General features: G+C 40.7%; 1 protein-coding gene across 1 annotated transcript; it reads right to left on the bottom strand.

The window, feature by feature from the left end:
* Nucleotides 1-236: 236 nt before the first annotated feature.
* LOC116979392 (probable G-protein coupled receptor 34) lies at nt 237-5211 on the bottom strand. Its single transcript, XM_033030968.1, has 2 exons — nt 5121-5211; nt 237-2244 (listed from the first exon to the last, which is right to left on the bottom strand). Exon 2 carries the CDS (start codon nt 2242-2244, stop codon nt 1192-1194), a length of 1053 nt encoding a protein of 350 aa, XP_032886859.1. The 5' UTR covers nt 5121-5211; the 3' UTR covers nt 237-1191.
* Nucleotides 5212-15810: the final 10599 nt, after the last annotated feature.

The raw sequence follows: 15810 nt of genomic DNA on the forward strand, positions 1-15810 counted from the left end.
TTAGCAAAGGAGAGATCCAGCAAATGTAGGAGACAGCAACACTATCACCCAGTCTCTGCAAATAATTCTGTTTAAAAATTCAAAACCAAAATTAATTGTAAAAATAAAATATTTTATTTGAGTAAAGCTAAATTGTACAAAATTACCTTTTGACTAAATTTTGATGTAACACTGAGCATAATTTGTGGATTTTTATATACAATTTCCATTTGCACATTGCATTTATTTACAGTTTAATAACTTTAATGGTTTAAGTTTAGCTCCATTTAAAGACAATTATTAATAAAATAAGACTGCTTTAAGCCACAATATATTTAGTCAGTTCATGTATTGACTACTCCATTTTGCTTATTGCACTAGAAAATGAATTCACAGCCTATTGTTCTCTTCCCTGTGGTTCATTTCTATTTCATCCAGCAGGACAAAAGGTGTCTTTAGTGCAGATAAGGTGGGTTCTCATTAAAACAATAATTATTCTCTTTAAGAAATGTCCCCGTGGAATTTGCTTTTCCATAAAACTTGTGCTCTGGGAGGCGAGTGAAAAACTTTGCGAAGTTTCTTCTGCTTCTCTCCAGATAGTCCACACGTCCTGGTGTCCACATAGCTTGGAAAGGAGAAGTTGAAAGCTGAAGGTTTGCAACAACTGACCTTGAGGCTATGCAAGGAGGAATATACCTTATTGCACTTTAAAACGATGCCATGTTATAAGCATGTGAAATGACAGTGAGCATTCCTCGTGCCCTTTTACCAGGGCCATAAATTGGATATAATGTAGGTCTTGCATCTTTGCAAAAACACTAAGTTTCTGTTGTGATAAAGCCACAGTGGAAATACGTGTATGATTACATCAAAGGTTTCCTGCATTGATATTTCTATTTCCAGGAGTTCCAGCATTCATCAGACTCCACATAACTGTAGCTGCCCTCGTCCCATAGTAACTGGATTTTCCTTATTGTGATCATGTTTTTAAATGAAGCATCCTATGTATTTGCCAGTCTGGTTACAGGATGAATCCATAAGTGGCTATTTGTGCTCCACCTGGTAAGGCTGCTTAAATCCGCAGGAAATTAACGATGCCAAGCCTTTCCTGATACATCACCCTCGAGCAAGAAGACTCCTGTGACTATGCTACCCTGAAGACCACACTTTCTGCTTCTGTATCATCTACTCAGGTGTTTGCAGCTCTGACTCTCAGATCTCTGTGATGGATTTAAAACTGTTCATCGTTCCGTTGGTTTTGGGAAAATTCTTGTTGAACTTTCCATGAACGGCATACATTATAGTCCGGCGAAAAGAATTGGAAAGGAAGAAATAGATGATTGGATCAAGGCAGCTGTTGAGGGCAGAGAGACACAGCACCAGTTCGTTGGCTACATGCAGGATATGCGTCGATTGGCAGCTGGAGATTATGTCTATCTGTGACAGAACGTACGGGATTCGGACAATGTGATACGGCATGAAACACATAATGTAGATCGCAAGAACGATAAAAGTCTTCAAAATGGCTCTGGTCCTCACTTTCCTGATCTGCTCCCTTTTTTTCCCCAGGGAGATTCTGTAAAGCTTGACAGCAATCTTGGTGTAGGATACTATGAAAAGCAACGAGAGTATGAAAATAAAAATGACTGCGACCAGGTTCATTGAACCGGCTGGTAAATCTTGCTTCTTGTAGTTGAAGCATTGCGGGCCTTTTGATTTCAAGGTGCTCAACACAATAAAGGGTAGCATGAGCAGAATTGTGAAGACCCACACGCCCATGGAGATACACGAACTCCATTTCATGTTGTGGATCCTGAACTTGCGGAGAGGCCTGGTGATCTTTAAATAGCGGTCCAAGCTGATCAGCACAAGGAATGCAATGCTGACATACATGTTGATGTAGAAGAAAGCCCCAATGATCTTGCAGAAGTAGCACTTAGCCAGCCAAGCATACTGTCCGATGTGGTAGGAGATCCTGAAAGGAAGGCAGAGCAACAAGAGGAGGTCAGCCAGGGCCAGGTGCTTCATGTATGTAGAGATTGACGTTGCCTTCTTCTGGTTGAAGTAAAACACCCACAAAGCCAACAGGTTGCTCAGCAGCCCAATCACACAGATAATAGTGTAGAAAATAGGCAACATGATTGAAAGGAAGCCATCTTCAATTGCACAGTCCGATATATTGACTGATGCACTGGAGCTCATTGTGGGGTGGGTGATGTTGTCATGGTATACCACCAACAAAGACATGTTAGTCATGGTTGTCATCTAAATCATGGGGAGAAAAGAAAACATAAGATTCAATTTGTAAGCAAAAATATTCCATTACGTTAAAAGTTAGCTTAATTGAAGCAGGCCCATTTTTTTCAATCCAGGAGCAAGACATTTTAGACTGAACACTTATCTTATCTGAGGTATAGTAATTGTTTGTAATTATTTTGGGTAATTCTTCATTTGTGGAATGTTATCTTTTTTAAACTCTTGCAGCAATTATTGATTTTTTTCAGATATTAATATATATTTTAAAGTTAAGTTTAAAGTTAAACATTGAGTTCATTCGTGTATACGCAACGTGGTAAGGTACAGGTACAATGAAAAGGGACACAAAATGGCTTAATCGTTGAGCATTTTCATATCAGAATGCAAGCAAATTAATGAAAATTTGTCTAAAGCTAGTTAACTAGACAATCAGGAAACTCAATGTTTCCAATATTTAGGGTATTAGTTGTATTTGAGTCAAATAAGTTGCCCCTAAATTAGTTTTCTGGCTCAAACTAGTACCCACATCCTCATTTCCATCCCAAACCCTAACACGTTCTGTCATGAAGAAATCAGTTCTTCACACATAGTGACATTTTGAAGACTTTTCTCACACCCTGTTTCCCCATTAGCCTGCTGTTCAGTTGAGCAATTGTGGTTAATAGGCTTGTGGTGGCCACTGAACACTTCAAAGCCTTTGTTCAATCCAGTAAACTTAATGACAGTCAAGTCCTTATACTATAATATTGCAGCAGTAAATGGCCTCAATGAATGTTCAGTTTAATGCATCAAAACGTGAGCTGTTAGGCTGTGGGAAGCACTAAAAATATGTTGCCAACAAGAAACAGGAGAATTAAATTATAAAACTCAGCTCATATTGCCATTATGTGAAATTGAATTGTATTATTATCATCATTGAATCTATTTATTGCCCGTTTTTATAGATGTGAAAAATACCTTTAAAAATGGAAAATCACATCTGTTGAACTTACACAAAAATTTGATGTTGTGACAACTCAAATGGAAAATTGTACCAGGTGGTTTAATTCAAATTCCATGCAGCATATGACACGAATTGTGATTGGCTAAGGTTAAAGTTCAGTCTAAATTTTGAGTAGGGAAAGTTCATTGAATTATAGATTAATTGCAATGGTTGCTTTTTGAGGAATTGTATTGAGATGAGGAGGCGTCAGGCAGTTTTATATGTCGTGCATAAGTGTTTGTTTATGGGACTCCAACAGATTTCTTATTTATATTAAAATTAAAAATACGGATTCAGAAACGGTGAAACTTGCAGGTAATATGTAGCTTGAAGGGAAATAGAATTCAAGAGCGCAGCTTGAAAGTTGATGTATGTTGGACAAAATACTGTGGATTCTACTATCAAATGCAGACATTTAATACATTGGGGCAGTAATCTATTGGTATTGATTATTATTATCACCTGTACCAAGAAACAGTGAAAAACATTGTTTTATGCACAATCCCAGCAAACCATAATACACGTGAGTATATCAGGTACTGCAAAAGAGAAAAATAAACAGTGCAAAATATAGTATTACAGCGACAGAGAAAGTACAGATAAAAGAAGTGCAAGGGCCATTATGAGGTAGTTTGGAATATCAATAAATTCATCCCTGATGTCATTAGGGAGGGGTCCGTTCAAGAGTATGCTGACAGCGGGGAAGAAGCTGGACTTGAGACTGGTTTAATGTGCTTTCATGGTTTTTGTATCTTTTTCCCGATGATCGAGATTATGTGAGAATAAACGGGTATGAGCGGTCCTTGTAATTAGCTTAGGTTAGGTTTGTTATTATCACATGTACCAAGGTACAATGAAAAGATTTGTTTTGCATGCTATCCAATCTATCAGCTAATACTATTCTATTGACACAAGAAGCAAAACAGTCTTTCCCAGTCTATCCAACTGACTGGATACCATGCAACAAAGGCTTTGCACTATACTTCGGTATATATGACAATAAACTAAGTTAAACTATGCTAAACTAAATAATATTCAGTTATAGATTAGAGAGTGTCTAACCATTCTCCTTTGACACTCAATAGCTTAACTATTGTTAAATTCCCCATCATCAATCTTCTGAGGTAGTCACTACTCAGAAATGTTTCTGGACAACCACGCAATTACTGTCCCTGGAAAAGGTTCTGGATATTCTGTGGTGAGTGACTCACTGTCTGATCTCTCAAAGCCTTCTGACCACCCACAAGCTGAAAATCTACAGTACAATGAGATATCCCCCACTAGCTGCAACGATACTTAAGATGCTTAACATTACCTACGTGAAGTAAGAGTAAATTTAAACTATACCTAAGAGAAAAATTAAACTATACCTCCAACAGTCAGTACTCACGCATCCTCTGCTGATTATCTTTTATATGACAACAATACATTACATAATATTGCAAACTAAACACAATAATTGCACTCACTCACTGCTAACGCATGCAGTAACTTCGCAGATCTTTACATACACACTGTCTGCCTCTGCCTGCCACATTAACTGCACATTTGCTGTCTATACCTTTGATCTCTCACCATCTGAATACCATCCCATGCTCAATTGCAGTACATTTGTTCACACTAACATTAGTTTATAATAAACAATCAAAACACAACAAATGACCCCCCCCCCCCCCCCCAACCATGATGTCGAACAACCAAACTCTTCAAACTCTCCCAAATATCTGGTGATTTCACTACAAAGGTTTTACATAATAAAACTCAATGAAGGGTGGAGTTTGTCAGCGGTTCTGTGTACTTCACTTTAAATCTCTCACCTGGGCAGCTACTCAATAATCATAAAGAATTAAGAAGCAACTGGACTGTGGGTGAAGACATGAGTTATAATTTCATAGACTCTTACCTGCTTTGAGTTGTTTCTGCCTCTGTCTCACTGAAAATGCTGCTGGTTCACTGAGAGACACTTTATATTCCTCTGTCGGTGGAATTTCCATTGAGAGGACTACGTAGGTTTTGCTTTGCTCTTTTGCTCATGGATTTGAGCCTCCTGATATAATTTCTATGACATGTTTTCTGATCAGTGGTTTCAAGCATACGCCTACTTCCTCAACTCATTACGTCAAAATAAAACAAGAAGGAAAGACTCAATAGACCATACTAATAACACTCAGGAGTCAGACCAGGCATTTGCTTCTGATATCAACAATTGAAAATATTTTATACACACAGAAAATGCTGACAAAATATTCAGATTATTCTCCTTTACTCTGTTTATATTTCAGTTTATGGGCGATCATAGTCATTAGACAATCCCTCTGTTGCCTCATGACTAAATGGCTTGACAGGCTGGTCCGGTGCCACATATGTTATGTTACTGTGTCTGGCCTTTCAATAAAAATGGCCAGTATATGATCCAAATAGTACACTCAGCTGGTCAAAAATCTTTTCCACAGGAACTGCCTGATCTGCTAAATATTTCCAGACTTTTTATTTTTATTTAATTTTTTCGGCAGTTTGTATTTCATATCAACATTAGTGAATTGAGTGTGTTTTTAAAACAATCTAATAGTTTTGCTCTAAAGTTAGTTGCTTCTTAGCAGAATTCAAACCTTCAGCTACCATTGTGTAATTTGAGCCCAGCCTTCTGCATTACTAAGGTAGACAAAAGTGCTGGAGAAACTCTGCGGAAACTCAGCCTATTTCCTTCGCTCCATAGATGCTGCTGCACCCGCTGAGTTTCCCCAGCACTTTTGTCTACCTTCGATTTTCCAGCATCTGCAGTTCCCTCTTAAACACTTCTGCATTCTAGCAAAGCCATGTGCTGGCCTTTAAGTCTCAGAGTCTGGCTATTACACATCATCAACATGTGGCTGGGTTTTGTTCAGTTGCATTTTTACTCAGCAGCACAAGGCCTGCCTTATGATAGGGAAAGAGTAGAAATCGCATCATTTATGACTTTACATATAAAAGTTCGTGAAGACATCGCAAACATGGAAAGCTTTCTCTTGCTGGTCTGCGACACAAAATTGTCCCATCATAGAAACATAGAAATTAAGTGCAGGAGTAGGCCATTTGGCCCTTTGAGCCTGCACCGCCATTCAATATGATCATGGCTGATCATCCAACTCAGTATCCTGTACCTGCCTTCTCTCCATACCCCCTGATCCCTTTAACCACAAGGGCCACATCTAACTCCCTCTTAAATATAGCCAATGAACTGGCCTCAACTACCTTCTGTGGCAGAGAATTCCACAGTTTCACCACTCTCTGTGTGAAAAATGTTTTTCTCATCTCGGTCCTAAAAGATTTCCCCCTTATCCGAAAACTGTGACCCCTTGTTCTGGACTTCCCCAACATCGGGAACAATCTTTCTGCATCTAGCCTGTCCAATCCCTTAAGAATTTTGTAAGTTTCTATAAGATCCCCCCTCAATCTTCTAAATTCTAGCGAGTACAAGCCGAGTCTATCCAGTCTTTCTTCATATGAAAGTCCTGACATCCCAGGAATCAGTCTGGTGAACCTTCTCTGTACTCCCTCTATGGCAAGAATGTATTTTATCAGATTAGGAGACCAAAACTGTACGCAATACTCCAGGTGTGGTCTCACCAAGACCCTGTACAACTGCAGTAGAACCTCCCTGCTCCTACACTCAAATCCTTTTGCTATGAATGCTAATATACCATTGGCTTTCTTCACTGCCTGCTGCACCTGCATGCCTACTTTCAATGACTGGTGTACCATGACACCCAGGTCTCGTTGCATCTCCCCTTTTCCTAATCGGCCACCATTCAGATAATAGTCTACTTTCCTGTTTTTGCCACCAAAGTGTATAACCTCACATTTATCCATATTATACTGCATCTGCCATGCATTTGCCCACTCACCCAGCCTATCCAAGTCACCTTGCAGCCTCCTAGCATCCTCCTCACAGCTAACACTGCCCCCCAGCTTCGTGTCATCCGCAAACTTGGAGATGTTGCATTCAATTCCCTTGTCCAAATCATTAATATATATTATAAATAGCTGGGGTCCCAGCACTGAGCCTTGCGGTACCCCACTAGTCACTGCCTGTCATTGTGAAAAGGACCCGTTTACTCCTACTCTTTGCTTCATGTCTGCAGCCAGTTCTCTATCCACATCAATACTGAACTCCCAATACCGTGTGCTTTAAGTTTGTATACAAATCTCTTATGTGGGACCTTGTCGAAAGCCTTCTGAAAGTCCAGATATAACACATCCACTGGTTCTCCCTTATCCACTCTACTAGTTACATCCTCGAAAAATTCTATAAGATTCGTCAGACATGATTTACCTTTCATAAATCCATGCTGACTTTGTCCAATGATTTCACCACTTTCCAAATGTGCTGCTATCCCATCTTTAATAACTGACTCTAGCAGTTTCCCCACTACCATTGTTAGACTAACTGGTCTGTAATTCCCCGTTTTCTCTCTCCCTCCCTTCTTAAAAAGTGGGGTTACATTAGCTACCCTCCAATCCTCAGGAACTACTCCAGAATCTAAAGAGTTTTGAAAAATTACCAGAACAGTTGTGTTCATTATCACTTAATAGACTTCAAAAGGGCTCCCTGTACGTTGAAGCCTTCAGCCTGTGTAGTGATGTTGGTTCAATGCCAAGTGGAAGCATCGCAAGTTGCAGAAGAAATTGTCCCAGAGATATTTAGGAATTTGCAGTTTCAATTGCTTCCAGTTACAGTATATTGATTGATCGGGTTTTCATTTTCTACATCTATTTGTACTGTCTGAAATCTCCTTCCATCCAAAAACCAAGCTTATTACCCTCTACTCCCCACCTCCTAATCCCACCTCTTGCCTCATTGTCTTTCTATGTTGTTTGTCAGCTAGATCATTGGTTACCTTCGTGAGGTTGGTAGTGAAGGAATTTAGTATTGGTTGTCATTGAAGATCCTGAATAAATATAAGTTGTTGCTTCAACATTTTTAGTCAAAATCAAATGAATCAAATCAGTGTTCCAATACATCATGAAAAATATTTTTTAATGTGCCTTATTCCAATCAGATAGAGAACAGCGAGGAAATTACCCCATAAGGATTAATATTCAAGAACTTACTCTCCAGTTAATTCTACAATTTAGCAACCAATGTTACTTTTTTTCTGCGGATGAGGAATTATGTCCACACCTCCTGTGTAACTGCCACATTGCTGATTTTGTGCAACCTGTTTTGTTGCGTGTTAAATCTGACAAATTAGAGGATTTGCAATCTCAAGGTGTTCATAACATCAATGAATGTACAATAAGTTAGCAGTTATTCTAAACTAACTAGACCACGATAGTGCAAAAACCAAAGTATGCAGAGCAACCATATTAGAGCAAAGTCCATAGTTAACATAGAGACAAAATGCTGTGAGTAACTCAATGGGTCAGGCAGCATCTCTGGAGAAAAGGATTAGGTGATGTTTCGGGTCAGATCCCTTCTTCAGACTCTGTCCACTTCAAAGTCCATTATGGTTTGGTAGGATTAAGGTAGTTCAGGTAGGGTTGTGGTTAGGGTTATGCAGGGTGGTTCAAGAACTTGATGATCGATGGGAAGAAGCTGTTCTTAAACCTGGAGGCAATAGCTATCAGGCTCCTTTACCTTCTTTCTGGCATCAGTGAGAAGGGAACGAGGCCAAGGTGCCGTGGGACTGATGTTATTCGCTGCCTTCTTGAGGCATCCCTTCATGTAAATCCCTTTGATGGTGGGACAGTCAGTGTCTATGATGAACGAAGCAATGTCCAGTACAATGTTCAGTGCAGACCTTCATTCTCAATTGTTCAAATTTCCAAATCAGGCCATGATGCAACCAATCTATATGCTCTCCACCATATACTTGTAGATTTTGATAGAGTGTTTGGTGACATGTCAAATCTCCTCAAATTTCTGAGTTAGTAGAGGCATAAGTGAGCTCTCATTGTGTTTGCATCAAGGTGCTGTTTAGTTTAGTTGCTTTCTGAATGGAGCAAGTTAATTTGTTCATTAAGAGGAAACAATATCATAAAAGTCCCAGGGTAGAACTCAGAACAGAGATACGTAGTTACCTGTGGAAAGAGGAAGGAAATGTTACTAGTGGTGGCAGAGACAGACATGAGCTATGTATGGGAGCTTGCTGAAACCGCAAACCACAATCTAAAAAGCTCTTGAAACTGCACCTTTATCTCGCTACCCTGGGCTTGTAGTCACCAGTTTGTTCTGCCTTTCCCATGTTAAAGTTCTTACCCTTGACGCATTGCGTTAGAGTATCTCTGCAGTGTCTCTATAGAAATATTTTTGTAGATGAGGCCGATGGTCTGATCAAAAGCAGGATTTAACTGGATCTGGTTGGACAAAGGATTCAATGTTTGAAGGGACACTGGATATAGTTTCTGACCTGGAATGACATTGAAAAGCAGGAGGCTCCTTCATAGAACATAGAACATAGAACAGTACAGCACAGGGATGGGCCTTTTTCACAATGTTTGTGCCAAATATGATGCCTAGTGAAACTGATCTCATCTGCCCGTACATGATCCATATCCTTCCATTTCCTCAACATCTGTATGTCTATCTAAAAGCCTCTGAAACACCACTATCATATCTGCCTCCATCACCACTGCCACCATGTGTTTCAGGCCCCCACCACACTGTGTGTAAAAAAAAAAAAAACTTGTCCCACACACCTCCAATGAACTTTCACCCTCTTACCATTTTAGCTATACCCTATACTGTTGCACATTTCCACCCTCGGAAAAGGGTTCTGACTATCAATGCCTCTCATAATTTTATATATTAGGTCAACAGTGCAAAGAAAATAATTTGTCTCTCCAACCTCTCCCTGTCTTTGAACCCCTCTAATACAGGCATCATTCTAGTAAACCTCCTCTGTACCCTCTCTAAAGCCTCTACATATTTCCTGTAATGGTGAGTGAGACCAGAACTGCAAACCTGGGTTCACTGAAAGTGTCTTTGGCAAAAAAATCTTAAACGATGTGGTGGGAAGGAGCTGCACGGCCTTAATGGAAATTATGAGTTGTTGTTCGAGGTGGATGATGATTAAGATGGTGCAGATTACAGATAAGTGAGTTGAAGCAGTTTTTCATCATGACTTCAGTGGGAAGCTGCAGCACCACTTTATGTGGTTCTCCAGGAAGGTCCTGCAGAGATTTATTGTGCACTATCCAGGAAGAAAACATGCTGAGGATGCCTAGAATAACTGTGGCCAATTAAACAAGCCACCCTGTACTGATGGGCAAATGCTTGCTCCAACCACGGCATCTTGCGTGGGTGGAAATCAGTAGTGTTGTAAAGGCAACCATGAGTCTGCTGAATCATCTGTGCATGAGAGCAACTTTTCACTGATAAGTGTAGTGTATTGTGGAATACAAGACCATCTTTGCACTTGTCCACCAGTCAACCCCATTGACTGCCAGCTACTACCAACTCCTCGGACCCTTAAACCATAGGTGGATTGGTAGCTGAAGATGGAAGAGTAATGCTGTAGGAGGGCAGGCGCAGTGACTGGGTAATTACAATGCTGGTCATCCCCAATGCAGATGGAACTGAACAGAACTGTTGATAATGAGCTGCATCCATGGCCAACATCCCAAGATATTGTAACGGAGTTGTTAGGTTCTCAATACCTCAATGTTAGACTTGCTTCATGTCTATGGATAGTTGAATGGATTTCAGGAACTGCAACTACCTGACTATTAAGTGCTTCAAGAGTTGTTTTTTTTCCATTTGAACTTGGCCAAGACTAGTTGGCAGCCATATAGATTCTAGAGAACTGACTAATATTAGAAAGCTTTCCTACTGGGAGAAGGTACAGGAGCTTGAAAGCACAGACATCCAACTTCTTCCCCATAGCTATCAGATTCCTGAACCATTTGCCCCTTTCACAACCCATTGAAAGTGCTGCCACATACAATAACTCTTAACTCTATCACATTTGGTTCTTTTGTTCTTGCACTGTGGGTTTTCATTTTGCACTACGTCAGATTGCACTACAATCTTGGCACCATTCCATTGTTTTGCACTTGTTGTATGTAATTATTGTAGTATTTATCATTACCTTATACTATTTACTATATGAACTTCAAGCAAACAGGAATTTCATTGCACCCTGGTGTATATGACAATAACTAATCTAATCTAATCTTTCCTCGTAATGCCACAGTACTACTCAATTTTTTACAAGGTTTTTCAAACACATTGAGTCCCTTCGCAATTTGTTACACAAATAAGAGCTTTGGCTGTAAGACAAAGAGCACCATTGGGTTCATCAGTTGTGTAGAGCAAAGCTTAATAGTGGATCCACCTGAGTCTATTACAATTTATGGAGATCTTTGCAGGAGTCAAGTATTACCCCCAGCTATGGGGTGAGGGTAGAGTCATGATCTATGTAATGTAAACAACCCATGACCTAAGGACAGTGGACTCTTAGTTTAGAGATACAGCATGAAAACAGGCCCTTCGGCCCACCAAGTCGATACTGACCATCAATCGCCCGTTCACACTAGTTCTATGTAGGAATGGGTGACGTTTCGGGTCGAGGCCCTTCATCAGACTGAATGTCATGGGAAAGGGAAACGAGAGATATAGAAAATAAAGAACAATGAATGAAAGATATGCAAACGATATAAAAAAGATATCCCTTGCCTACCTGGGAATATTGGTCAGTGGCTCCAGTTGACTTAGTTTGTCACAATGCCCTGTTCAGATGGAAGCCAACACATTTTAACATCCTTATACCGCATAGCATCTCATAGGCATGGTGAACAAAACAGCGGGTATTGTTTCTGATAAGATACAGCGACTCCCTGGCTTATGGAAGACCTGACCTATGAAAACCCAACTTCATGTAAATTCTCCCATTCATTTTTAAAGAAGTTTTCCAAGCTGGCAATAATAATAATCAAATGATTTGTGCTATTTGTTAACAACTGGATGCTGTTCACACACCTTTGATTTAATTCTGGGTAGTGTTCGAGTGAACATAGAAGAAATTCGATGAAATAAAATAATTATAGGAAGTGTATGTGAAGATTCAGGATATGAATAATTATGGAAAACAAATGTTTCTGACTGTAGAAATCGGTTCACAGACAGAAGTCAGAAGAGGTGCCCCTAGACACAGGGTGGGCCTAGACACAGGACAGCTTCAGGTACGGGACACAGTGGGAGTGATCTGACCACCAATCCATGGAGAATTGTCTAGATGGAGACATTGGAGATTGCCAAAGTATTAGAATGCAGGAATGATAAGGTGAAGGAAGTGAAAGGAGTTACACGTGGATGTTAATCACACATTTGATGCCTGCGAGGATGGTGATTGAGAACATGATTAACAGAATGAACCTTGGGGTTGAATATAGAACTGGTTCTATGAGGCAACCATTACTGGACAGGACAGTCAGGAGGACCTAGAGACACAGCCTTAAGTAGATAACACACATCCCATGGTGGTTGGAGGTGGAGAGTAAGGTAATTTCTCTGAATTATTGTTGAGTGGATGCATTGAGAGTGATGAAGCCACCGAAGGTGGTCTTATATAAATGTAAACAGTGAAGTGATAGTATTAATTAATACATGCAGACAGTTGTTACTATAGTAGATTTATTAATGGTTTCAACGGGAAGCAAGGACGTTAAAGAAATATGCGTACCAGTGACATGACCTTTGACACACCATGTATACTTGTTGCTTGAATCATTAAACTGCCATATTAGGATATTATAGTTGTGATGTTATTTGAGATCTCATTGCATTCCACTGCACACAGTGGTGCAGTGGTAGAGTTGCTGCACTACAGCGAATGCAACGTCGGTGACCCGGGTTCGATCCTGACTATGGGTGCTGTCTGTACGGAGTTTGTACATTCTCCCCGTGACTTGCGTGGGTTTTCTCCGAGATCTTCGGTTTACTCCCACACTCCAGACATACAGGTTTGTAGGATAATTGGCTTGGTAAAAGTAAAAAATGTCCCTAGTGGGCTAATGTGCGGGGATCGCTTGTCGGCACGGACCAGGTGGGCCGAAAGGGCCTGTTTCTGCGCTGTATCTTTAAACTAAACTAAACTAAACTCCATAAACCTCTCCTTGTTAGCTGTTGATCCTAATTTATAGAGAAATATCCATGTATGTAAGGCACCTTAAGAGTAAAATAATTGCTGATTGCTTTATAAGGCCCAAAAGATCAACTTGTAAAATGGCAAGATTTAGTTTCATTCCTTAGCATTGTAAACATGTTAGCTGCAGGAGATGCCCAGTCAATTGCCTTGTTTGCATTCTCTGACCATCTCCCAGGAGAGTAACAGAGCACCAATCTGGCAGATGCTGATATTCAGCTTCCACATATAGTTCTTACGGGCTACAGGATGGTGCCAAACTTTAAATAATTTTGACTATGATGTTTAGTTATATCAGATAAATGAATCTAAGATTCAAATCGCATGTAGCTGGAATAAACATGTGCACCATGTGATATGACTTCTGATCATATCACTTGATAAACAACTCGTGTTCAGTTGTGCAACTTTGAGAAGATCTGAGCCGGTGAACTGAGTTTCATAATGACAGCAATGTTGTTCACTGACTGGCTGGTTTTGATATTGCTTGCAGACATTAGTATAGGTCAGAGGTTCAGGGGAGAAGGCAGGAGAATGGGGTGAGAAGGAAGAGATAGATCAGCCATGACTTGATGGGCCGAATGCCTTAATTCTACTATTCCTTATGACATTGACAGCGAGACCATCTCGTTTATTTTCCAAGTTATTTGAATTTTTTGAACTTTTTCATAAATAACTCGGGAAATAATGCATGAAATTTTCAGATAAGGCGATTAGGATGGGGAGAGAGGTGAAGGGGGGGGGGGGAGGGGTTGGAGCGGGCGTGCATCAGTCGAGAGAAGAGAAAAGGGCAGAGAGAGAGAGAGAGAGGCTGGTACAACAACAAAAAAGCTGGATAAACTCAGCGGGTGCAGCAGCATCTATGGACCGAAGGAAAAGGGCAACGTATTTGGCCGAAACCCTTCTTCCGGGTTTCGGCCAAAAACGTTGACCATTCAATTCGCTCCATAGATGCTGCCGCACCCGCTGAGTTTATCCAGCTTTTTTTATGTCTGCCTTCGATTTTCCAGCATCTGTAGTTCCTTCTTAAAGACAGAGACTGTGCACGGTAAGGGAATGAGGAGGGAGAGGGGGAAGAGTGTGGAGGGAGGGGGAGAGTGGGATTGTAGGGGGAGAGGGGTGGGGGGAGAGAGAAGTGGAAGAGAGGGGAGGGAGGAGGGAGGGGGAGAGGGGGAAAATTCCAGAATTTCACTCTCTGTGTGAAAAATGTTTTCCTCATCTCAGTACTAAAGGATTTCCCCCTTATCCTTAAACTGTGACCCCTTGTTCTGGTCTTCCCCAACATCCGGAACAATCTTCCTGCATCTAGCCTGTCCAACCCCTTAAGAATTTTATACGTTTCTATAAGATACCCCCTCAATCTTCTAAAATCTAGCGAGTACAAGGCGAGTCTATCCAGTCTTTCTTCATATGAAAATCCTGACATTCCAGGAATCAGTCTGGTGAACCTTCTCTGTACTCCCTCTATGGCAACAATGTATTTGAGCATTGGGCATTGTGACATCACACGATGGAACGTTCACCAGGGGCTGGGGCTCCTGCAAAGGCATATGTAAATGAATCCATTCCGATTGGACATCTGTGAGCATCGGGCATTGTGACATCACACGATGGAACGTTCATTAGGGGCTGGGGCTGGTGCTGATTCTATGGGTGTGAAGCCAGTTTATTTTTGAAATATTGGGGGGGGGGGGGGGGAAGGATTTGATTAAAAACGTGTACTTAAACACGACGAAATGTAATGAGGAGCGGATACTTAGAAAGAAAAGTGAAATCTCTACCGAAATGGAAAAGATGTCGACGATTCTGCGTCTGGTTTCGGAGTTGCAGTGAATCAAAGGAAGAAATGCAGCCGGAAGCCGTACATGTAAATGGATCCATTCCGATTGGACATCTGCGAGCATTGGGCATTGTGATTAGACATCTGCGAGCATTGGGCATTGTGACATCACACGATGGAAACTAATCAAAAGGCAGAAAGGCAGCCAGACGGACGGCAGGCGACAGGCACAGACTTTTATATAATAGATAGATAAGATATGATATGATATGTTATCCGTGCCCTGTTGCATTTTATGGGCTTGTTAAGCTGGAGCAAGTAAAAATGTCATTGTTTAGTTATCAGTCCTTCAGGATAGATGTGCATAATTCCAACAGGAAGTTACGGCACCCACAGAAAACAAGTAAACAGGCAACTCCATGAGTAACACTAATTTTGGAACTCAGCTGTCCAGCATAATTAAACACGCAACTGAACGCATATATAGCAGTACCATATAAGAGGGTCATCAATGGCTCACAGATCAGTTGGTGGTTAATTTGCTCTTTTTTTCTGGATCTTTGCCACAGTTGTAGAAATATTTGGTGTTGCAGGCAACTGCTTCATGTTGCAGAACTGGTGGCCTGTCTGAAGTACAAGGTGCAAGTTTTCAGCACTATATCTGGGATGTTGTTGGGACTCATATTCTT

The sequence above is a fragment of the Amblyraja radiata genome, chromosome 12 (assembly GCF_010909765.2).
Source record: "Amblyraja radiata isolate CabotCenter1 chromosome 12, sAmbRad1.1.pri, whole genome shotgun sequence".
NCBI classification, from domain to species: domain Eukaryota; kingdom Metazoa; phylum Chordata; class Chondrichthyes; order Rajiformes; family Rajidae; genus Amblyraja; species Amblyraja radiata.

Excerpts from the sequence above, each read along its gene's own strand:
- LOC116979392 (XM_033030968.1), bottom strand. The coding sequence starts at position 2,244 with ATGACAACCATGACTAACATGTCTTTGTTGGTGGTATACCATGACAAC.